General features: G+C 41.5%; 1 protein-coding gene across 1 annotated transcript in view; it reads left to right on the top strand.

Annotated features, from left to right (window-relative positions):
• Positions 1-3,062: 3,062 nt before the first annotated feature.
• dnah9l (dynein, axonemal, heavy polypeptide 9 like) overlaps positions 3,063-24,892 on the top strand; it is a 46,663-nt gene continuing 24,833 nt past the window's right edge. Inside the window, exons 1-38 of the mRNA XM_070541723.1 lie at positions 3,063-3,135; positions 3,393-3,604; positions 3,677-3,910; positions 4,002-4,169; positions 4,707-4,823; positions 4,934-5,071; positions 6,323-6,447; positions 7,044-7,239; positions 8,380-8,484; positions 8,551-8,742; positions 9,574-9,774; positions 9,855-10,190; positions 10,287-10,364; positions 10,439-10,494; positions 10,565-10,685; positions 12,956-13,125; positions 13,206-13,428; positions 14,548-14,664; positions 14,863-14,949; positions 15,064-15,222; positions 15,314-15,397; positions 15,501-15,659; positions 15,787-15,909; positions 16,166-16,288; positions 16,375-16,599; positions 18,225-18,443; positions 18,593-18,760; positions 18,921-19,046; positions 19,124-19,231; positions 19,299-19,430; positions 19,493-19,653; positions 21,467-21,623; positions 21,700-21,845; positions 21,928-22,044; positions 22,769-22,907; positions 23,702-23,794; positions 24,124-24,318; positions 24,448-24,525. Of these exons, the coding sequence (XP_070397824.1) occupies positions 3,063-3,135; positions 3,393-3,604; positions 3,677-3,910; positions 4,002-4,169; positions 4,707-4,823; positions 4,934-5,071; positions 6,323-6,447; positions 7,044-7,239; positions 8,380-8,484; positions 8,551-8,742; positions 9,574-9,774; positions 9,855-10,190; positions 10,287-10,364; positions 10,439-10,494; positions 10,565-10,685; positions 12,956-13,125; positions 13,206-13,428; positions 14,548-14,664; positions 14,863-14,949; positions 15,064-15,222; positions 15,314-15,397; positions 15,501-15,659; positions 15,787-15,909; positions 16,166-16,288; positions 16,375-16,599; positions 18,225-18,443; positions 18,593-18,760; positions 18,921-19,046; positions 19,124-19,231; positions 19,299-19,430; positions 19,493-19,653; positions 21,467-21,623; positions 21,700-21,845; positions 21,928-22,044; positions 22,769-22,907; positions 23,702-23,794; positions 24,124-24,318; positions 24,448-24,525 (5,661 nt within the window). The remainder of the gene's footprint in view (positions 3,136-3,392; positions 3,605-3,676; positions 3,911-4,001; positions 4,170-4,706; positions 4,824-4,933; positions 5,072-6,322; positions 6,448-7,043; positions 7,240-8,379; positions 8,485-8,550; positions 8,743-9,573; positions 9,775-9,854; positions 10,191-10,286; positions 10,365-10,438; positions 10,495-10,564; positions 10,686-12,955; positions 13,126-13,205; positions 13,429-14,547; positions 14,665-14,862; positions 14,950-15,063; positions 15,223-15,313; positions 15,398-15,500; positions 15,660-15,786; positions 15,910-16,165; positions 16,289-16,374; positions 16,600-18,224; positions 18,444-18,592; positions 18,761-18,920; positions 19,047-19,123; positions 19,232-19,298; positions 19,431-19,492; positions 19,654-21,466; positions 21,624-21,699; positions 21,846-21,927; positions 22,045-22,768; positions 22,908-23,701; positions 23,795-24,123; positions 24,319-24,447; positions 24,526-24,892) is intronic.

Raw genomic sequence — 24,892 nt, 5'->3', positions numbered from 1 at the left:
TTCCTGAAAATGGACCGGAAAACAGCCTTTTGGCTGGTCCAGTCAAGTGGAGACGTGCATGTTGGGAAGTTCCAATAAATTTACCCTGAAGTTTCGATAATGGAAACAGGGCTAATGTGTGTATAAAGGCAAATTTGCAGATTCATCTAATTAAGATATTCTTGCCCCAAAGGGAAAAATTACATGTCGATAAAGAAATAATTTTGGAAAGGAGACAATAAAGACATTTATTCCTTTGCTGTTGATCTAAGGTGGAAAAAAATCTACTCATTTTGTAAATGTCAAGGCAAATACAAAATTTGAATAGCTTAAACAAAAATCAATTAACTAACACATATGCTGGTAAAGGTTCTCATTCATCCACGCCATGATAATCCAAAGAGTTCAAGGCAACTGGACTTCTTTGGTTTTTTGAAGATGTTTTGCTTCTCATCCGAGGAGCTTTGTTAATTCTAACTGGAAAATGGGAGAGTTGAGTTCATTCCAAAACTGTTTCAGTCTAGGTCGCACCCTCCGGCCTCTAATCAAAACAACCATTCTAACACAATAGAGCCTAACAACATCAATGACTCATTCAGGGATAATGAGGAGGGTATTCATAAATAGTTTCAGCTCATTAACCAATAGCAGACAGCTACAATTTATAAACTTGACTCTTTCACATTCCAGTCTGAATAGACAAAGCTCCTCGAATGAGATGCGAAACATTTTCAAGAAACCAAAGAAGTTCAGTTGCCTTCATTTGAACCCTTTGAATTAATACATAGTTAACTAGTAGTTAATAGTTTTACTGATTTTTGGAATTTGTTAGTCTGATTAAATACGACATCACTCAGGTGTTCGGCCAACAGTGTTTTGTGCGTCTCCACTCAGGTTTTATTTTCAGAGAGAGTTATTTCTCTGGCAGAAATCAACTATAAAGTAACATTTAGGTGACAGCCATTGAGTGAGTCAAGCTAATTAGATTTACGTCTTTAACTACGATGACATTCAACTTACTGAGAGAGCTTTCTTCCCATTTAGAGTTTGCCCAGGGTTCTTTCACATGCCAGAGCTCACATTTCTATTTTTGTCCTGACTGATTGCCTCCCTGTCTGTCCCATACAGCCCTGCTGGATGGCCACTGGACCATGGCTTGTTATACTCTATAGAAACTTTGATAGTTCAGTGGTCTGGACAGATCTGGAATGTGCTGAAGAAAGACTCGGGCATGCTGCTGCTCCAGGGAGACCACCCAGGCCCCAATGTAGAGCTCCAGTTTTGGATCACTCAGAAGGAAAACCTGCTGGGCATCCAGGAACAAGTAAGAAAGCAACTCTGTGGAAGTTGGCAGGGTGCGGCTGACGTTATTAATGTAGAGATGTGTGTTTTCTTCTGGTGCATCTGATTTAAAGTGTGTGGGTCTCCAGTTCAGTGCTGATTCTTAACGAGGTAAAAGCAAACAAGCATCGATTAACTCATATACTGCCATTAAAGACAAAAGTTGTCATTTTAAATCCAACCGTTCACTGCCAATGACGACAGAAGTCGTCATTTAAATTTTTTTACTTTGTGGGCGTCGGAACGAGCCCCCGCACCATTAGAACAAACATCCCAGCTCTAAAGCTGATCTTCATCCGTGTATGTCACATGTCACGTGATCAGGAAGCAGAAAATCCACGTTTTTGGAGATTGTTTTGGGCCACTGCTGTAAAAAAAAGGAGGCGCGAACCGAAAAAGCTTCTGCCGCTCACAATTAGACATCAGAATATAAAAGAATGGATAATGCTAGAAACATGCAGATTCTTCCTGATGTAAGAGGTGAGTCTACCCTTTTTTTTAATAGTTTTGGCATTGACATCATCATAGAGCGCAATGTTCTGTGACTCATCAAAAAACAGTGAAAACGCTGATAAACACTGGCAGTGAAGGGCTTTTCTGATCAGGAAATAGCTGTCAATGAACAAGTTAATAATAGCAATAGTCCTTTTCTGTTGTGTGTAGTTCAAGAGTAAGTCACCCCTTTACTAGCCTAACTCCACCCACATTTCCCGTTTGAAAAAATGTGCCACAAGGAGGCGTCGCTTGGCAGATCAGGAGGGCAGACTGCGGCAGTGAGTGACAGAATGCTGCTAACGTCAAATGTGCTGTACTTATCTATAAGCAATCAGCCTAACATTAAATAATTATGGCAAATTATTGGTAGAAGTTCTAACGCTCCACCTTTAGGGACAGAAGTTGGTTGATGACAGTCTACAGGGGGTTAATGTTAACTGATTGTCACCATGAGAATTTCAATGCTTTGTGTATAAGGTTTAATTATTTTACAACACATTTATTCTGATTATGTCTGCAGAAAGTCAATAGAGTCAAATGAGTAAGTATCTTGAATAAATGTGGCACTTTATAAACCTCTCTTGTATTTTGGCATCATATTATAGTTGAATTTATCTGTACATCACATGTTGCAGTAGAGTGCTATGTGTCAATCATATCTAAGATTCTAATGACCTAAAAGACATTTTTTCAAATGATAAATTTTCTAATCATTCGTCTTCATCTGCTCCTCTTCTTAATAGTAGCCTGTCTAGGAAAATTTTGTTAGGCTGCTCAGCCTTTTTGCAATGCCCCCCCCCCCCCCCCCCCCACCCACACACACACACACACACACACACCCCGCACCCGGACACGCCCCTGCAAAATCCTGACTATCTGTTTATTTTCTTCCGGTATATAGTGATTTACCAATTGTTTTCTTTTAAGGGTGTAAAAGGTTTTGATACATTTGAATAAATGGATTTGAGATTCCTAATATGTAATGAGGAGTTTAAATAATTAATATTGTTAATCTGTTAGATTTTGTTCAAAAATGCAAATGTTCTCTTTTTTCAGAAAATAAGCTAATTTGATGGCATAAATAATTAGAATCTGATATCTGCTATCGGGTTAACAGAGTTTATTTGTTGATATTCAGATTTTCTAAATTGGTTTAGATTATTAGTTATACGCTTATGTAGTAAAAAGCATCAGAATTTCTCTGACTATTATGTTCTCAGATCCAGAGCTCCAAAGTGAAGCAGATCATGGAGATCCTGAGAAGAGTGAAGAGCAGTTACTACTCTGCCTTTAAGGATGTCTGTGTCAAAGTCGATGAGGGTAGATCATCGTTTCATAACTCTGTCATCTTGTGCCATATTTCAGTTTTTTTTTATTCCTAACAGAAAAAAATGCCATTTTTGAAATATTACATTTATGTTTAAAGTTTGACAAAAAATAAAGATCTGTCCTGATTTGTCATTAATTTCATTCAGTCAGATGGCAGCAATCTGATGCATGTGTTTGCTAAAAATAAAACCAATCAAAGACCAGAGCTCAGTTATCTCTTTTACTGGATGGATGTCGTCTACCTACAGCTGTGCTGGAAGCAGAGGACATAGATCTGTATCTGCGCCCTCTGAGGAGACAGATCACCAACCTAGAAGAGAGAAGCTTTCCTCAAATGGAAACTCTCCTCTCTCCTCTTTTTCACACTCTTTGTCTCATCTGGAGTCACTCCAAATATTACTGCGCTCCGCAGCGCATGGTGGTCCTCCTGCAAGAGTTCAGCAACCTGATCATCGAAAAGGTACCTAGATAAAATATGTGAGCAGATGTGAAAGAAAAGCGACAAACCTAATGTCTGAGTGTCTGTGTACAGGCCTTTGGGTATCTCATCCCTGAAGAACTGTTTAAGATGGAGCTCGAGGAGGGGATGGAGAGAGTACAAATCAGCATCTCCATTCTACAAACCTTCAAGGGACAGTTCCGCACTTACCGTCAGCAGATACCAAGCTACTACAGAAACAGTCAGGATGTAAAGTTGTGGGACTTTCCAGAAACCCTGATCTTTAAGCGTTCAGACCGCATCTTGGAACGGCTTCTTATGATCAAGGTGAGTAGGTTTGCAAGTAGAGAGCTCCATCTTTAAATCTTTGCATCATTTGCATTGCATTAGTTGTGTTGTTCTCCAAATGGATTCACAGGAACTTTTTGCAACAGCGTTGGACTTTCTGAAACTGGAGAAGGTTGAACTGGGTGGATCCAGAGGAAAAATCCTCAACCAGATGGTTTTCAGCATGAACGATGAGTTTCTCGACCGCTGGAGGACCCTGAGAGAGAGCAAATACGACCCTTTAGACTACTCTGATGATGTGAGATCCTGTGAGACACTTGCTGCTGTCTTTGATGTCACACTGCTGTATATTTAATCAGCCTTCAAAGGGCCGTTACTCACAGTGATTCATTTGTGGCATTGATGGACACATCCCAAAAAAAATTTTTTTTAACAACAATTAGATGTTATTTTTCTGCCCAGCAGTGCAGTAATTGAAAGGTTGTAACACAAAGTAGTTGCTAAGCAACACACAAGAGCCAGTGACTGGAGTCATTATTAGTCGGTGCATCAATATTTAATTTACTAGATGTAAATTTTATTCTACAACAGCTTCCAGTGTGACTCAGAACAGAAACTCAATCTGAAATTGATTTGTGTCATAATATATTTTCCCTCAAGTGTGTGTTGTTCCAGCCAAAACTGATTAACTGAGCCAGGGAGAAGTTAAAAGGCTGCACTGAAAACTTAATGGAAGGGAAATTGCACGAAAATGCAGACAAAATCAAAGCTTTTCAATCACTCAAGCACGTAGAAAAATATCTACTATATCTCCTCCCTTGCCATTTGTTTCCAGGATTTTGTGCATCACTACAAGCTCTTCGTGGAGCAGAACACAGATTTTGACCAAAGGCTTGGAACCGTTCTCAATTTGGCCTTTCATCACACCCAAAACCTGAATTCAGCTTTTAAGGTACATGTCTGTTCCTCACTGACCATTACACTTAACCTGGAAGATGTAATCTCTGTTAGGGAAAATTAGGAATAATGTATTAAGCTAAACTATGCTCCATTTCTTTCCAGTTGTTAAAGATTTTTGGCACTCTTCTTGAGAGACCCACAATCCAACAGCTGTTTTTGCCTAATTACAACGTGTTGCTGAACATGTTCAACCAGGAAATAGACCGCTGTCAGGTCATGCTGGATCAACACAGAGCCGGGGTGAGAGAGGCCGGAAGAAAACTGGATCTTGTGTTAATGCGCACTGCAAAAACAGATTTCTGAGAAAGTTTTTTAAAGTTTCATTTTTAGACATTCTGTCTTTATTTTTTATTTTATTTTTTTTTTTGTCTAAATAGAAAAAAAATCTCTAGAAAAAGTGTATAACCTAAAATAAGTATTCTTAAATAGGATCCAAATTTTCTTGTATTGAGTAAAACAAAATCTGCCAGTGGGGTAGCAAAAGTTGCTTTTGCTAGATATTTTTTAGCAACTAAATCAAAATTTAGACTGTTTTACGAATTTGAAGAATTCTAGCCAATAAACTATTGGCAGATATTTTTACTCATAACAAAACTATTTGGATCATATTTAAAAGTGTGGCTCACTGAAAAAAAAAACATTTTAGTAAATTCAAGATTCAAAATCATTTTATTGTTATTGCACAGGTGTACAACAAAATTTACATTTTAATGGTTGTTTCTGAGCTTTTCATGCAGACTTAACATGAAAAAGGTCTCCTACACCTATCTCCAGCATTAGTTTATGATAGAAACTAGACGGTGAAAGTCTAGGATTTGTAAAGCCTGACAGATCTACGTCACACTGTCACTTAACATTCATGGACTCACCCATCTTTACTCACGTTAGGAAACACCGTTGTTGGTTTACCGTCCAGGAAACAGCAGAGAATGTCCTTGTAAAAGCTAACCATTATCATTAGCAACTCCACCACACTGAAATACTCCTCCAGGCTTGTTATTTTGGAGATTAAACAACCACATTGCAGAGCAAACTGAGTCAGTGGTAGAGTCACGCTGCTGTTAGCCAATTTGAGACGAGATGTGCAAATATCAGGAAATAGGACTCTAAATCCTGCTGTCTGCTGCCACTCTGTGTGGCAGCAGACTTGTCTGTGCTGATCCAAGCAATTCTGAACGTTTTTGCACTGAGTACGGCTTGCAAGGAATTCATTCAGTGGCCGCTGCAAATGTATTTACCTTTACTGTTTTTACTTTTATTTACTTTACTGCTTTAAGAATATTTACCTTATTTTAAGTAATGCTATTTTACAGAGAATGTTTTTAGACCAAAAAATAAAATAAAATATCTATAATGAGACTTCTTATACCTTCTGAGAAATCAGGTTTTACAGTGTACTTTCTTTAGATGTGCTTAGGTCATGCAGGGGGAAACACAAATAGCACATTGGGATACCTTTATCAGCTAAAATGATAAATCTGTGCATTTCAGCTGCAAACTGGTGATGCATTCCTGGTAAAAAATATGTCTCCAGTGGCTGGGAACCTCAAATGGTCACAGGAGCTTCGCAGTCGCATTCTCACCAACAGGAGCAACTTCTGCCAGCTGGCTTATGCGTATGAATCAACTCTACACAAACAGACATATAACAACAAAAATGTACACATTTATACCATCACAAGACTTTTCAAACCCTCAAAGGGATAGTTTAAATCGGTTTAAGTTGTGATTCATGGAAAGGTTATATTAACGTTTTAGAGTGTGGCTCACGCAGATTCGTCCCATCCAGACAGACGGGCTGAGTGCTGGTCTGAATGCCACAAAGACAAAAGTTGATATCTTCTCCAAAACTATTTTATAAACCTTTAAAGTGCTTTCAAATTTGTTGAATAGTGTTATTCTAGCAGAAATATTATAATAATCATGCAGGGAGTTTTGCAGGCTGCACCAAAAGTGCCTAAACAAGCTGAGCTGCTATTTTACAAGCAATTAATCCCATAGGTCATGCATGACAAATGAATTATCTAATTTATTCAAGACTAGTTGTGTAAATAGTTGTTGGGATGACAGTAGCCTACTTTACAACTTGTTCAAATATCTGAAGTATCTCTTTACACTGATTTCCTTAAGAATAGCTCAAGCTACTAAATACCAGATTGTGTTTTTCTGATGCAAAATTTGAATGACACGTTCTGTCATTTTGATCTCCCAGGCATCTGGGTTGTGGCAAGGCAGACGGTGTACTCAGGAAGTGTGAAAGCATTCTGGAGATTCTGGAGAAAAACGATGAAGAGATCTTCACTGAGTGGAGAGAAGGGCTGGAGGAAATCTGCCAAATGCATCTCAAAGAGCCACTGCTGATGTTGGACACTGGCACGGGTCTCTACCAGGTTAACTTCAGTCCTGCTGTAAGCACAGAGCTCCATAATTCTACAGCAGACACATTAGTCGGAGTTTGAATATCTGTTTTTTGTTGATTGCAAATCTGCTCTGAGCCACCCACAGCCTCAGATTGTTCCTAACCTTCATAACATGCTTTTATCTGGGAACACATCTCACAATGACTCATTCTTTTCTTATTAATATTTCAAAGCAAGTGACTTCAGTGAGTTTCTCCTTTATTATTTAGCTGCTGCCTCACATATGTTCACTGAGAAACGTTGTACTTGTTATTTTTTAAATATGATCGGTCACTTTGAGTTTAACATGCAAGCTAAATTTGAAAATGGTTTTCTACCCCTATTTCCTGCATAAGCCATTGATGGAAATTAAACGGGGAAACTCTTGGATTAAAAAACCAGTCAACTGTACATCACATTGCCAAAACAGCATTCATGGACTCATCCATTTTGGCTCATGACAGGCTGTTGTTGACTTGACGACCAGGAGAGAGCCGAGTTCGTCTCGGCTAATAGGAGCTAAAAACTTATCAAACGTGTTTCATTTTCTTGCGACTGGCCGATTGCTGATTGGAAGCTGGTCGTGCGATGTTTATTGCTTCTTTTAACCCCCTGTATACTACTCCCTGGAAAATATTCTCACACGAGAGAAAGATCAGCTTTAAATAGGCCAGAAATTGCACTGTGTATGCCTGGTTGCAGCCAAGCAAAATGTCCAAATAGCAGGAATTAAGACTCCATTTCCTGCCGTGTTCTGCTCACTTCTAATCTGGCTCCCTTCTTATTTTGAATGGGAGCACCAGAGGTTTTTTATCACTGAGATTGAGGCATTTATTTGTACTAGAGACCACATTTACTGTGCTCCTGTGGCTCATGTCATTAGTTTTGGCTACTTTAGCAGCTGTAACTGCTGTGAGCTAATGCCCAGTCTGTGTCACATATGCACACATCCGTTCATTTTGTGTTTTTTTTTCCCTAAACACAAGTCCCACATGTGTTTAAGTCTATTTCTCTTTTCTAAAACCAGTTGTGAGCTATTCACATCTCTGAATTCAAACCTGTAAAGTGATTAATTACTCTAATTAAACTATAGTCAGCTAACAATATTGCAAGTTATTTTTTTTTTATTATTATTATTGATTTCCTCAGCTGACATCTGTGCTGAAGGAGGTAAAATACCTGGGCATGATGAAGAACCAAAACATTCCCAAAGCAGCTCTCCAGCTCTATTCCAATCAGGACCGACTTTACATGGTGGGTAAACAGGCTCACTTATGACAAATTAAGTGATTCATGTTCATGCTGGACTCTGTCATGCAGTACACACAGTCATTGACCTTGGTGACCCAGTGGTACAACAAGCTCAACAGCACCATCCTGGCTGTAGAGCTAGGCTTAGTGAAAGGCGAGATGGACGGAGTGAGAGAACAGCTCAGTCCGGCCCTCCAGAAGCTGATCTGGGCTCAGGATGACCTTTGGGACTACATTCAGGGTACACAAGAACTGGTCAAGGTACTGGTGATCATTCAGACACTGTGTTAAGATGTGTTTTTGCAGAGAAAAATAATCATTGTTAAAATATTCAATTTCTTAAGTGGTGATTGCAGAGGGATTAGGATTACAACAAGGAAGTATGAGAGTTAAAACAAAGTCAGAAATCAAGTAAAATCAAAAACAAGAATATAAAACTACAAGAAATCAATCAAGGATTAAAGCTGTCATGACTGATCTACAGAAAAAGCTAGGTTTTGAACGCAATCATCCCTCCCCTCAGGTATTTTCCCTGAGAAGCTTCTGCTGGAACCAGAAACCCGCAATGCTGGAGCAAACGAGATAACGCTGAACACCCGTCTGTTTTCTAGATCCAAGCATCTTTTGTTGACCTTGACTTCAAATGGTGTTTTTCTTTATGGGACTCTGGTAGTTTGTCCTAAAGTTGAAATGATAGCAGCTGGCTGTTTCTCTCTCTCTGACATTATTGAGTGGAGAACCTCTCACACCAGTGGAGGACCCGGGGAAGTTCAACGAGACAACAAACATATGGTCCAATAGTTTCTTGCAGTTCGAAACGTGTCATTGGCAGAAGTCTTCAAATGCGAGAGAAACACTTTATTAATTTTTTTAATTTTTAATCTCCACAATATATTGATAGCTACACTGTGTTTGAATGTTGTTGAGAGGCATGAGAAAAGTGTTTTAAGCTCAGTTGTTTTCTAATTTTGCCATTGTGGCTTTAACAACTGAAGAATTGTTGAATAAGTCAATAGTAACTGCCTTTGGAAGACATCTATTGTGTCATTTGACGTTGTGATAAGTACTTTTATATCTTGTTTCTTTTGCCAGAGTCTCTCCACTCGAGTGAAGAGGAGTAAAGCTAACATTGAAGCCATTCAGGCCCTCCTGGGTAAATTCAGTAACCAGGCTTTCATCACCAGAAAAGGTCTCGACCATCCTCTCCTCAGCTTCTCTGACATCAATGAGAACATTTCTAGACAGCGAGCCCTCATTAGCAGCATGGGAGAGCAGATGCACAAACTACTGCAGGTTTGTTCACATTCTGTAAGAAAACCATAAATATGTGAACCGTTTGTGATTTTGTCCTTTTATCTCTCGCTCGTGTCCAGGAGAACCAGTCCCTGCTTGGTGTGACAGATCAGGACAGCAGTGAGTGGCAGGCATACACGAATTACGTGGACCAGATGATTGTAGCCGGCTTCTCCAGCGCAGTCCGTTGCTCCCTGCTGTACATCATGGACAACACAGACTCCGCACAAAGCATCACACCACTTTTTGAAATCAAGCTGGTGCTCGGCTCTAATGAGATGGCCTTCAATCCATCACTGGACCTAAGTCACAGTGGCAACTTCTACGATTTTGTGGATGAAATGGTGGATAACATCACATGCATGGCTTCCTTCATCCCCAGAGTGGCCCCCCACACACAGCTGAATGACTATCAGGTGGTACACAGACTAGATTACATCTCTGAAAAGTGCATGCACACACTAATAAACTGAAATCCCTGACATGCGCAATCTCGATTCCTTATCTTGTAGGCTGACATTAATGAAATGGAGGATTTGTCAGAGATGTGTAATATAATTCGATCACGCACCCGTGCAGCAATCGCTAAGGTATGTGTCCTTATTTTCCCATCACCCATCAAGTTTTTTTTATTCTACAAAGTAAACATTGTGTTTATTTTCAGGTCAGGGAGTATCAAGCCTCGTTTTCCAGCTTCCGCTACCTTTGGACGGATGATAGGTCAGATGAGTCCACGAACATCCCCTAAGTGCCAAAAAAACAGTTTCAAGTATTTTGTCTTCCTTCACAGGTCTGAATTCATGAGGCAGTTCCTGCTTTATGGTCACGTTTTAAGCACAGAGGAAGCTGAGCTGTATGCTGACTATGAACTCAAAAAGAACCCACCGACTCTGGACAACTTTAAAGACCAGGTGTGTTTTGTCATTCATTCCTGCTTTATCCATCCATCCAATCATTTTCTTCCGCTGATCTGGAGTCGGGTCACTGAGGAAGCAGCCCGAGGCGTTCCCTGGCCAGCCACGAAACATAGTCTCTCCAGCGTGTCCTGGGACTTCCTTTAAGTCTTCTCCCAGTTAGACGTTGTTATATCTCTCTGTCTGGAAAGGGGTGAGCTTCTACTGTCCCCCTCTCTTCCTAAGAAGAGTGGGAGGCAATCCCAGAGGTACCGACTGATCAAAGGGGATAAAATGTACCAAAGCAGCACCCAACAGAATTACACAGCCTAGGGCTTCTAATGCCGCTGTTTACAAAATGAAAGTCTTCCCGTTTCGGGGTACTAAAAAGGGAAAACTGAAAACAATCTGTCTCCGAACTGAGTACAGATGAGAAGTAGCTCATTTTGAACTTAAGTTGCACTCACGTCTCTCAAACGTCTTCTAGGACACATAGAATGACGCAAACGAAATAAATGAGACGTATAATCTCTTTTATTTACTAAAACACTTATTGAGGTAGCCACACAGTAAATGTGCACAACAAAGCAGCTACGGAGACAAGCTCAAGGTTAAATAGTCGCTCCCCGACGGAGTGTCCATGAACTGCTTAAATCCCGGTTGAAGAGGTGAGAAGAGCAATTAGTTCATTTGCTGCAGGTGTGGTTCCTGATCCGCGTCCCGGAGACTCCTCCCCTCGGTGGAGCCGCTGTCACGTCCTTGTTGTGGAGATCTCCCGCCGTTGTCCCAGCAACCCTGGAACTCCTTGCAGCAGGAGCTCATGCCAGTCCCCACACTTTCCTTCTCTGCTCCTCCATGGACCCGACGTTGTGTGAAGTCCCTGGTAACACAAAAAAACAGTTACTCCATTCACAGACGCAGCGCATAACAGACATGTCCAGGAAACCTCACCAGGGAGATGGCATCCTAATCACATGCCTGAGTCACTTCAACTGGCTCCTCTCGATGTGGGGGAGCAGCAGATCTACTCCCCCTCCCGGATGGCCGAGCTTCTCACCCTACCCAGACAGCCTGCGGAAAAACTCAATTTGTCCACGATCTCATTTTTTTTGGTCACTACCCAAAGCTCGTGACCATAGGTCAGGGTGGGAACGTAGATCAGCTGGTAAATTGAGAGCTTCACCTTCCGGCTCAGCTCTCTCCACCACGACAGATCGGTACAACGCCCACATCACTGCAGACGCAGCACCAATCCGCCAATCGATCGTGCGCTCCAGCTTTCCCGCACTCTGTAACAAGACCCTGAGATACTTAAACTCCTTCACTCAGGATAGGACCTCATCCCTGACCCGGAGAAGGCATTCTACCCTTTTTCGACTCAAGACCACGGTCTCCGATTTAGAAGAGCTGATTCTCATCCCAGCTGCTTCACACCCGGCTGTGAACTGCTCCAGCTAAAGCTGGAGGCCACTGTCTGATGATGCCAACAGGACCACATCATCTGCAAAAAGTAGAGACTCAGTCCTTTGGCCACTAAAATGGATCCCCTCAACACCTTGGCTGCGTCTACAAATGCTGCCAATAAAAGTTATGAACAGAATCGTTGACAAAGGACATCCTTGGTAGAGTCCAACTCACATGGGAAACGAGTCCAACTTACTGCTGGCAATCTGAACCAAGCTCTGACACCAGTCATATAGGGCCATAATTGCCCATATCAGAGGGCCTGGTACCTCATACTCCCGAAGTAACCCCCACAGGTCCCCCCAAGGAATGTGGTAGAACGCCTTGTCCAAATCCACAAAATCCACATATAGACTGGTTGGGTGAATTTCCACGCACTCTCCAGGACCCCCTAAGGGTATAGAGCTGGTCCAGTGTTCCACGGCCAGGACAAAAACCGCATTGTTCCTCCTGAATCTGAGGTTTGACAATCTGTCAGAACTTCCTCTCCAGAACCCCCAAATGGACTCCACCAAGGAGGCTCAGGAGTGTGATCCCCTTGTAGTTATCTTATCCTCTACAGGAACACACCCTGCGGTTCCCATTTTTAAATAGGGGGACCACCACCATCTGCAAGCTTTGCCACTAAGTAGCCTTTTGACCACCTCAGTGACCTCAGCCCCAGAGATTCGAGTTCAACCCAAAATCCCCAGATTCTGCTTCCTCACTGGAAGATGTACCAGTAGTATTAAGGATGACATTCCTGCTTTAATCTTAATTTGTTGATCTAGCTTTCAGAGATCTGGTTAGTAAAATAACAGGGACTGTTTCATTCCTTCATCTAGATCAATCTCTTTGAGTCCCTGCATGTGCGAGTGAGCAAGATGGACGACATGAAGGTGTTTTGTGGTTGGCTGCAGCTGGACAACAGACCCTTCAAGCACTCACTGATGAATGTCATCAAGAGGTGGAGCTGGATGTTCAAGGAGCACCTTCTCAATCATGTGAACCAGAGGTTAAACACAGAGGAAAAACACATAACTCAATAAGCATGTCATGAAATCTAACTCCATGTTCATTCTTCTGTTGCTGCAGCGTGAGAGATCTGTCCAGTTTTGTCGAAGACACGGCCAAAGGTCTTTCTACGAAGGTGTCAAAAGGGGATTACGCAGGGCTGGTGGGCATAATGGGACACCTTATGGCCATACGAGATCGACAGATCAGTAACGAGCAGCACTTCAGACCCCTCAAGTCCACTTCTGAGCTTCTCAAATCCTATGGACAGCAGCTTCCAGAGAGTGTCTACACACAGCTCGAAGCACGTAACCCAACACACACAATTTTGTCACGCACAGAAGCTGATTCATTAATGCATTAGGAAATTTCACAGTTAAATTCAGCTTTAATGGCCAAGTTTACTGAGAAATCGTTTCTTTACTTATAATTTTTAAATACGATTGGTGACTCTGAGTTCCATACGCAGACTGAGCGTTATAAATTAATCTACTTCCCGTATTTCCTGGATCAGCCGCCCATGGACGATGCACGAGCAAAATCCCGGATTAGGAAAGCCAGTCAGGTCTATGTCACGTTGAAAATTAGCCTTCATGGACTCACCCATCTTGGCTCACGATAGGAAAGCTGTTGTTGATTTTGCATCCATGGGCACTGAATCAGTAGAGCAGATCATGTCATGGCTAGTAGAAGCTAACTGTTAGCATTAGCGACTCCATAACACGACAGAGCTCCTTCAGGCTTATGTTAGCAGTGGAGATAAAGTATTAATGTTGCAAAGCACACAGAATGAGTGGCAAGGTTGCTTTGCTGTTAGCCAATCAGAAATAAGATGTCTGAATATCAGGACATAGTACTAAACCTGCCGTCTGAAGCTCCCAACTCCAGTTTGATAAAACAGGAGTGTCACAGCTTTTTGTCCCACAGATATCAACTGACAAGGCATTCATTTAAATACTACTCTGCAAATTTGTTGAAAACTTTTTTTTAATCCAACCTAAATGCCTACAATTAAATGGCTATCATGCATGCTTCTTCATACTACTACAAAATTATTTTATAGAAAAAGTAAAAAAAAATTCCAGCCCTTATGCTTTTGGTGACAAATAAAAACTTTTGAAAATGCTGATTTAAAATAGCTTTAGCTTAAAAGCTTAGTGTTTTTTACATATATTTAATTTCCTTATTTAATTTAAATGATCTTGTTCATTTATTTTATGATCTTTCTTTGTTTTATGATCTTTTTTTTCATGATCCTTTTGTTTGTTTTTGGTCTTTTATTTTTCATGTGATTTTCTTTGTAAAGCTTTTTTTTCCGTGAGAGGTGTGCTACATAAATAAACTTTACTTACTTGCTACATATTTCAAAATATAAATTATTCATCAATTCATTACATTTTTCGATTTTTTGTAACAAAACAAGGAGCTGCCTGAAAAGTGGAAAAGTCTCAGAAAAATTGCCTTCACGGTCAAACACGAAGTGGCACCGCTGCAGTCCAATGAAGTTGCCGTCATACGTAGGAAGTGTGTGCGGTTTGAGGTGAGGCTGAGTGTGAGCAAGGTAGGGTGTCAGTCCTGTTGCCCCTAACAAAGAGCCTGACATCTGATATATTAAACCTTCACATTATCTTTCCTGCATTATAGAAGATACCTCACCTCCTACTGCCTGAACCTTTATACATAGAACAAAGGGCGCAGGAATCCGTGATGCCTGAATTAACAGTTTTTCACATTTCAGGTGAAGCAGTACGAGTTCAGAGAAAAATTTCGAACTGAATCCATTTTTAAGATCGATTTGAAGGAGCCATATCAGCTGATTGATAAGGTGAGCTAAGGAAGGAAATTCCTTCACAAACTAAAACCAAAACAGTGATTGCTGCTAAATTAGTCCCGATTAAAGAAAATCTATCAAGCAAACAGACCAAGTTGTTTTTCTCAGTGTAATCGGTCAGTAGCTGGGATGGAGATGGAAATGAAGAAGCTGCAGGACACGGCTGATCTGTTCGAGGTCAGCTTCCCAGAGTATAAACAGCTGCGCCAGTGTCGCTCGGACATAATCCTTGTCAAAGCAGTCTGGGACATGATCGTCTTTGTCAGGGTATCGTAGTTTTGTTTCATGAGAGGTCATTTGATGTTCCACTTCCTTTCTAAATTCTGGGATTTACAATCAACCAATTTGCCACTCTAAGACATGTATAGAGGACTGGACCAAGACTCCATGGAAGGAGATCAATGTGGAGCAGATGGATATGGAGCTGCGGCGGTTTGCTAAAGTATGAGACTCCTCTGTGGACAAACTGTTATCCTGTTTGAAAATGATATTAAAATAAATTTGTCCCTAACTTGGAAATGAAGCATTTCCGTTCTGTGCTGCAGGAAATGAAGATGCTAGATAAGGAAGTGCGAGCATGGGATGTCTACGCAGGGCTGGAGTCAACTGTGAAAAACATGCTGACCTCTCTGAGAGCTGTCAACGAGCTGCAGAACTCTGCCATCAGGGAGAGACACTGGCAGCAACTCATGAACACCACTGGGGTATGAAAGAGTGTGCTTCGGCTCCCCAAAGTTCATCACTGCATGAACGCATCACAATTATTAGAGAAAAACAGTTTTGCTGATTAAAAAACTCACAATCACAGAATGCAATACTCTTGATCCTTAGGTCAGATTTGTGATGGGAGAGGGCACCACCTTGGGGGACCTACTGGAATTACAGCTTCATCGAGTGGAGGATGAAGTTAAGAACATAGTGGACAAGGCTGTGAAAGAAATGGGTATTGAGAAGGTAGGATGCAGTAGAAGTTTGTATCTGATGTGTATAAACGAAGTTCTCTTTGAGCTGAAGTTTGAAAAGTATTTTCTCATTTGAGCAAAAGGCAAAACATTTGGGAGAGGATTGTCAAAAACTCTACTTTATTATTTGTGTCAGTCTTCCTTTTTCTTTTGAAGAAGACACACAATTGACAAGATGAGTAACTGTCAATGTTGTGTATTTTATTTATTTTTTTGTCATTTTACTTATTTTTGCATTTTCCTTTCAGATTTTGGCAGAAATAAGTCAGACTTGGAGCGTTATGTCGCTCTCATATGAGACTCACACCAACACAGGAATCCCTCTGCTAAAAGCTGATGAGAACCTAATCGAAACACTGGAGGACAATCAGGTCTGTTTTTCACAGTGCAAAAGAATAACTACTTCCTAAATGCTTTCAGGTCAGGAGGGTGAAGGTTTCACATCTTCCGTTTGCAGGTGCAGCTGCAGAACATCCTGATGAGTAAATACGTGGAGTATTTCTTAGCAGAAGTGAGCGGATGGCAGAAGAAGCTGATGGTAGCAGATCTGGTCATCTCCTCCTGGATGTGCGTCCAGAGAACATGGGCTCACCTCAACAGCATCTTCACAAACAGCGACGATATCCGCATCCAGCTGGCTCATGATGCCGAACGCTTTCAGGGAATACACACTGACTTCCAGGTAACGGTGCAAACCAACATACTATACTTTTATCATCTTGGTAAATGGTAAATGGCCTGTATTTGATATAGCGCCTTCTAGAGTTCTTGAAACCCCCCAAGGCGCTTTACAACACAATCAGTCATTCACCCATTCACACACACATTCACACACTGGTGGGGATGAGCTACGATGTAGCCACAGCTGCCCTGGGGCGCACTGACAGAGGTGAGGCTGCCGAGCACTGGCGCCACCAGTCCCTCCGACCACCACCAGCAGGCAACGTGGGTTAAGTGTCTTGCCCAAGGACACAACGACAGTAACAGACTGAGCGGGGCTCGAACCTGCAACCTTCTGATTACAGGGCGAGCACTTAGCTCCTTTGCCACCGTCGCCCCGCATCTTCATCAAATAGCAAGACCCAGAGGTCTCATGTTCAGACAGGACCTCATTCATGCTCATTCATGCTTTCATCTCCAGCAGACGGGACTATTGCAATAGTCGTTTGTCTGGTCTTCCCAAAAGAGCTGTGAAGCAACTGCAGCTCATTGCTGCTGCTAGAGTCTTAACAAGAACAAAGAGAACTGAGCACATCACTCCTGTTCTTAAGTCTCTGCACTGGTTACCAGTAAATTACAAAAGTGCTACTACTAGTTTATAAATCACTCAATGGCATAGGGCCAAAAATACATGTTCCACATCCTTTCAGTATCCACGCCCAGCAGGGCTCTGAGGTCCTTAGGAAGCAGTCAGCTGGTAGAGCCAAGCAGCGTGAAGCTGCATTTAGGTATCATGCTACACAGATGGAACCAGCTTCCTCAAATGTGCCCCAACTCTGGTGCCTTTTAAATCAAAATTGAAAACTTTCATGTTTCTTATGCTTTACCCTCTGCACTGTAACTGTAGCCTTGCCTGCCAGACTCACCTTCTGTCTATTCTAGACAGAGGACGAGTTTGGATACTTAGACGCAGAGGGCACCAACGGGGCGGGACTAGTCAGCTCAAAAACAACCAATCAGAAAAAAGGCGGAAATAATGACTGTACCATGCAACGCTTTAGTTTTTGTAGTCAAAGATGGCGTTGGACGACTTTGCAAACATCTTTCTTTAAAAGAAAGGCTTTAGCGTTTTTCTTGTTGTGATTTTAAAGATATGTCCAAGTCGTTTAGAAAAGAACAACGCGCCACAGCGAACTCCACTTCAGATGCCGTGTTCGTTGTTTATGAGAAACTGAGCATCGCGATGTGTGACGTATGCTGCTCAGCAGTCATTGGCTCACTTAGAATTCTCAATGGGTGGGGTTATTTGAATAGGAGCGTTACCAGGTCCTTTGCTTCCTACACAGAAGCATTGGCATGGCTGGCCAGGCTACTGGAACTACTCAGTCTTTAAATTTGCCTTTTTATCGTGTTCTTACAAATAATGTTAATTGTGTATTTAAATTGGATCTAATTATTTTTGTGTATTTAGAATCTTTAAATTTGCTGTTTTATGTTGTCACGTTGATTTTAATGTTCATGCTGATCTTGCTCAGGGAAAGCACATTGAATTGTATGAAATAAACATTTATACAAATGATCTGTCTATACTTCCATTTCATTGCATCAGATGGATAGAAGGATCTTCTTTTTAAAAATGTTTTCTAGACATTGATGACTGAAGTGGTGCAGAACAGTAACGTCGTCAATGTGACCAACAAGCCGGGCTTCTTGGATAACCTGGAAACGTTACAGCAGAGGTTGTCTGTGTGTGAGAAGGCCCTAGCTGAGTATCTGGAGACTAAGAGACTCACATTCCCCAGATTTTATTTTGTCTCGGCCTCAGATCTGCTGGAAATCATCTCCAAGGGAACACAGCCCAGACAGGTGACATTGAACAAAAAGGATTTTTATTTTCCCCAGCAGCCTCGCATGCTGCCATTAGAGCTACATATCATTTTAATTCCTATCTCTAGGAATGAAAAACAACGTCTCTGTTTGAAATTCATTATTATCTGGATTTTCGTTGTTTTTAGGTGACCAGACATTTGCTGAAGCTGTTTGACAACATAGCAGATCTCCGCTTTAAGGATTCAGATGTAGCCAACGATGGGGGTGAAGAAGGAGTGGCGGTGGCCGTGGGCATGTACAGTCGAGAAGGAGAATATGTTTCCTTCTCAGAGCCATGCACCTGTGAAGGACAGGTAATAAGATCGGAGGCAGAAAAAATATGAATTTCCCTTTAGATTTACACATTAAAATCACTGTATTATGACTATTGAACTAAAATGAATGAGTACAGGGCTCTTGTAATCTTTCTAACTCTGTTTTGATTTGTCGAGGTATTTTTGTGGTTTTCTCCAGGCAGAGTGCTGGTTAGGTGCTTTAGAGAGCACCATGCGCTGCACAGTCCAAAAGGAGATACAGGAAGCTGTAGCTGCTTATGAGGATAAACCACGAGACCAGTGGCTCTTTGACTACCCTGCACAGGTCTGATGAGGAATCATCTTTAAAATCAGCAAAACACACTCTTTATCATTTGTGGGTTTCATCTTCCTCCGTAAAAGGTGTCGTTAACCGGTAGTCAGGTGTGGTGGGCCACAGATGTGGGGATTGCGTTTGCAAGGGTGGAGGAAGGGTTTGAGACCGCTCTCAAAGACTACAACAGGAAGCAGGTAGGACTGTAACTTCATATGTTTTTACATTAGGGATCATTTGGTAAGTGATGCTCTGGTTTCCTAGATTACACAGCTCAACTCACTGATCCATATGCTGCTTGGTGATTTAACTCCTGGAGACAGACAGAAGATCATGACCATCTGCACCATTGATGTCCACGCCCGGGACGTCGTTGCCAATCTCATTTCTCAAAAGGTAGTTTCTAACTTTTGTTAGTAATAGTTGTTTGAACCTCATGCTAATGTTACTTTTAACAGGTGGCGACTGGACAGGCGTTTGCGTGGCTGTCCCAGCTGCGCCACTGCTGGGATGAAGAAATGCAACACTGTTATGTTAATATCTGTGATGCTCAGTTTCAGTTCAGCTACGAGTACCTGGGCAACACCAACAGACTGGTCATCACCCCGCTCACTGACAGGTTAACACACACACGCAAACACACACACACACACATGTACACGCACGCACATAGACACATGCATACACACTCACGCACACACACATATGCATGCAGGCACACACAAGCACACACACACACACACACACACACACACACATGCACACACACGCACACTGTCACGGCCTTTATACTTGCAAAAAATACCATTTCCAACTAAAGGCCGTTGGTGAAAACAGGTGATTTCCTTTAAGCACACACTTTAGACTTGATTTCTTGCAAATTTTATAAATGGTTTATTCTTCCAAAAAATAGTTCAAAATTAATTCAAAATGTTCTACTTTTGATCAAATGAAAATTAACCTTAAATTAAATTATCAGGTCTAAAAAATGGTCAAAATATCATTTAACAAAATCCTCCCATTTTCCCTGACACTTGGCCAACAAACATTCCTTCATACGCCTCCCCATGTGCTACTAATAAGCTTAATGACTAAGGCGTGTCCAAAAATTCACAACTACATCAATTTGCCAAAAAACAAAAAGTTAACAAATTTAAATTGCAAACTTAACTTCTTATAAAGGGAATGAAAGTTATAACTAACAAATTTATGTTACTTTACTGAAATGGCCACCACACACACAGACACACTCACGCACACACACATATGCATGCAGGCACACACAAGCCCACATGCACGCACATGCACACACACACACATGCATAGAGACACAGACATGCACATGCACACAAGGTTCCATCCTAGGTCCATTACTGTTTTGCCCATACATCAATGACTTACCCAACAGCTGTAAAGGTGTCCATTGCCAAACGTATGCTGATGATGCCGTCATCTATGTAACCACAAAGACTCTGCAACAGGCTGCAAATTTACTGATTGAACAGATGGTGGGATTTTCTCACTGGTTCAAGAATAACCTTTTGACCCTGAACAACAGCAAAACTGTCTCCATGTGTTTTATGATCAAACACAAGATTTCTGACAACTTCACTGTCTTCACTGACCAGAAAGAAATCCAACAAGTGGATGAGTTTCAATAATTTTATAAACTTATCTGTTATAAAATTGACATTCACGTGTCTAAATGGCCTTGTCCCAGAGCCGGTGAGCAGACTGACGCTAGCAGCACAGGGGCTACAACCAGGAGTAGCCAGCGGAAGACAAAACATCATTTGGTCAGTCCTCGTTCTCGTTTAGAGGACGTCAGATTTGGAACTATCTATATTTTGCAACTAAGCAGATAAAAAATGGCTGAAACAAAAACAAACTTGTGAACACTGATGTTTCTTATCAGCTAAACTGAGTTATTTATCAATTTATCGACTGTGTGGGGGTGGGTGTGGGGGTGGGGGGGATAAATGTGTTATAAACTAGGTTGGGGTTTGCAAATTAGCCTCTGGCTAGAAAACCTTTGTTGCAAAACAGTGGTTGCACTGTCCTTACATGTCACACTGCTTTTTGTGCTGTCCTTGTAAAATAAAGCCATACTAACCCCCCCCCCCCCCACACACACACACACACACACACACACACATAATCAATGTCGATAAAAAAAGTACTTTTACTTTAGAAACAATTTACAAAATATAGAGGATTAAAAGTAAAAAGTAGGTCTAAAAATTACCGAGGGACAGATACAGAAAATTTTTACTCAAGTACAGTAACTAAGTATTTTGTGACATTCCATCACTGCTCTCACACACTAATACACAAACACACTTTTGTCCCGGGACATCACTTAAAGAGTGGACCTTTGGGATTGATCTCTTACCGGTCATTTGTTTATTTTACCCTGATCCCACCACTAACAGGTGCTACATAACTCTGACCCAGTCCCTCCATCTCACTATGAGTGGGGCTCCATCAGGCCCAGCTGGAACTGGAAAAACAGAGACAACTAAAGACCTTGGACGCTCCCTTGGCATCATGGTGTATGTGTTCAACTGTTCGGAACAAATGGACTACAAGGTGGCACAAACGGCAGACACGTTCCTCCCGATGCTCATTTATTCCACCTGTTTTCACTGTTTCCGTGCGTCTTCAGTCTATAGGTAACATCTACAAGGGCCTGGCTCAGACAGGAGTGTGGGGATGCTTCGATGAATTCAACAGGATCTCCGTGGACGTTCTGTCTGTGGTTGCTGTCCAGGTCAAGACCATCCAAGACGCTGTACGCAACAAGAAGCAAAGGTATGCGTGTACCTGTGTCTGGTCTCGTTGCTCATGTGGTCTGAGCTGTCTCCCTGCAACATTAAACACTCTCTACATGCAGGTTTCACTTTCTGGGAGAAGAAATTGATTTGAAACCAACAGTGGGAATTTTCATCACTCTGAACCCTGGATATGCTGGCAGGGCTGAGCTCCCAGAGAATCTCAAGGCTCTTTTCAGGTCAGAAATATCAAGGGGGTAATGTGTGTTAGGACAACTCTCTTCTATTTGGCAGGCTCAAACTTAATGTAACACATACCTGTTTTAATCAAAAGTTGTACTTAATGAATAAGCAGAGTTCCTGGACACAAGTGAAATTATAAGTAGGAAGGGAGTCTGGGTCATCACTGTCCTGAACCAATAAATATCAACCCCTCTGAGATATATTCAGATTAGCCTAACAGAAACCACAGATTTCCTGTACGGTCATGGACGTAATTTTCACTTTAGAAGTGGGGGGGACACGTGTGTGTGTGTGTGTGTGTGTGGGGGGGGGGGGGGGGTCTTTACAGTATGTTCTAATGGGAAACAGGCTTCAACACAAATGGTTGTTTTCTGCTTGGTCCTAGAGCTCAACCAGTGCCAATTTAATATAAAGTATTGGTAAAAAGTGCAGGGGTGAAAACTTGACTTTGGAGAAAGTGGGGGGGACATGTCCCCCCTGTCCCCCCCCAAAATTATGTCCATGTGTACGGTGAACTGTCTGTAATGTGTGACTGAGTACAAAATAAAGTATCCTGAAGCTCAAGTGATTTCCCTCCAAAGTCTTTTTCCGGAAAGGGGAGCTCCGTCTGTTGTTGAGGTGACGGGCACGTCCTAAAAGGGGAAATAAGGAGACTTTTAGAGCTGGAGTTGAAAAAATGCCCACAATTTCTCATTTGTAGTTTTTTATTTTAACATCTAGACCCTGTGCAATGGTGATCCCAGACTTTGAGCTGATCTGTGAGATTATGCTCGTGGCTGAAGGGTTCATTGATGCACGTCTACTGGCACGCAAGTTTATCAGCCTCTACACTCTGTGTAAGGAGCTGCTGTCCAAACAGGTTTGTACCTCAAACATTAAAAACACATAAAACGTGTGTGTGTGTGTGTGTGTGTGTGTGTGTGTGTGTGTGTGTGTGTGTGTGTGTGTGTGTGTGTGTGTGTGTGTGTGTGTGTGTGTGTGTGTGTGTGTGTGTGTGTGTGTGTGTGTGTGTGTGTGTGTGTGTGTGTGTGTGAAGTTTAAGGACAACCGTACGCTGGAAAGACCTAGCAGGACTGATGTTTGATGCAGAACATCCGAGTTCTAACGTTGACTGTTTTTGTGCTCTTGAATCTCTCTTTATTGGTTTGTATTTCAGCACAATTACAGCAAGATCTTTTGAATAATGTGTTCTACATTATTTAGTATAGGGATGTGAGAAAATATTGATCTGGTAATCTTTTCCAGCTTTAGTATAGCAATATTCAAAAGCTGTGTATCTAATTTTTGGAACAATTTACATACAAACGTGTGTGTATTTGTTTTTCTTCTTTTGGTGCAATTCAAACACCGACCACTAGTTGACAGCAGTGTGCAATGGGTTTTGTTTCCGCCATTGAAATGTAAATACCTGTATTATGGTTCCGATACCTCATGTTAAACATGTTAAATTGATCAGTGTGGACTGTTTTTTGAATTTTCCTACAATAAATTCAGCCTAAAAAATCGCTAATATCATCTGACTGAGCGTATCGCAATATATTGTAATACGTATCATCTCCCCGTATCGTGTTACATTTCATATCTCCAGAATTTCACCAACACACACCCCTGTTATTTAGTGTCTCAAATGGGTCATTTTCCATGATCTTCAAGGATCATTATGACTGGGGTTTGCGAGCTATAAAGTCGGTCCTGGTTGTAGCTGGATCACTGAAGCGGGAGGAACGCAACAGGCCTGAGGAGCAGGTGAGCACAAATATCTACAATGACAGCAACTTTAGTTCACATAGATTCTCAGTTGCAATTACATGTAAAATTATTATTTTTGCTTCCTAAAACTCAATTAAAGTTTGTTTATCTTTTTTAATGAAGTGTCTTTAATGATTTATTCTCTTTTCCTCCTGATTTGAATATATTTGAACCAATTTTATGCTTTTATTTATGTCTGTTTTAGCCTAATTTACCTGTTTGTTTCATGCAATTGGGTGTTGGAATGTTTAATTGTGCTGTAGAAAGTAAGTGAAGTAATTAAATTGGATTTTTCTTTGTGTCATAATGAATGTTTCACCATAAAGGTCCTGATGCGAGCTCTGAGGGACTTCAACTTGCCCAAAATAGTGACCAGCGATGTGCCCATTTTCCTGGGACTGATCAGCGACTTGTTCCCTCAGTTGGATGTTCCTAGGAAGAGAGACGCCACTCTAGAAAACGCAGTTCGCCAGTCAGTCAGTGAGCTGCGCCTGCAACCTGAGGAGAGCTTTATACTGAAGGTGCCCCATTCACTTGATGGAAAACAGTAGAGAATCTGAATTATGACCTCATTGTAGTTACTGTTTTTAACAAAACTACAAGAAGACTAAAGGTCCCTACATTAATTTTTCTTTCTTGGGTGTTGACAGGTGACTCAGCTGGAGGAGCTGCTGGCTGTCAGACACTCTGTGTTTGTCGTAGGTGGACCGGGTACAGGAAAGAGTCAGGTTACCTTCATTATACTAAAAACATCAGTAGCACTGAGCCCAAAGTTTTATTCTCACTGAAATTCCTTGTTTGAATGAACGTGGCAATACAGCTGATTCCAGTTTCACTTATTCTGTGTCTTTAAGGCTGAGATTTACTGAGAAACCTATAATTCATGTTCTTTTTTAAATATGATCAGTAACGCTGAGTTTCATATGCATGTTTTAATGTGACAACTCATCAATCAACGTTGCATAAATGAGCAGGTCATGTCTATGTTGCTTTCCTTGGTCTTTAACACCTCTGTAGGATGTGCAGAGTAGGGCTTTGTGCAGTGGGAATAGTCTCTAATAATAATCTCCATTTCCTGAATTAGCCGCAGACAAA

This window comes from Nothobranchius furzeri, chromosome 11 (genome assembly GCF_043380555.1).
Source record: "Nothobranchius furzeri strain GRZ-AD chromosome 11, NfurGRZ-RIMD1, whole genome shotgun sequence".
NCBI classification, from domain to species: Eukaryota; Metazoa; Chordata; class Actinopteri; order Cyprinodontiformes; family Nothobranchiidae; genus Nothobranchius; species Nothobranchius furzeri.
This window is presented reverse-complemented; position numbering and strand designations above follow the sequence as displayed.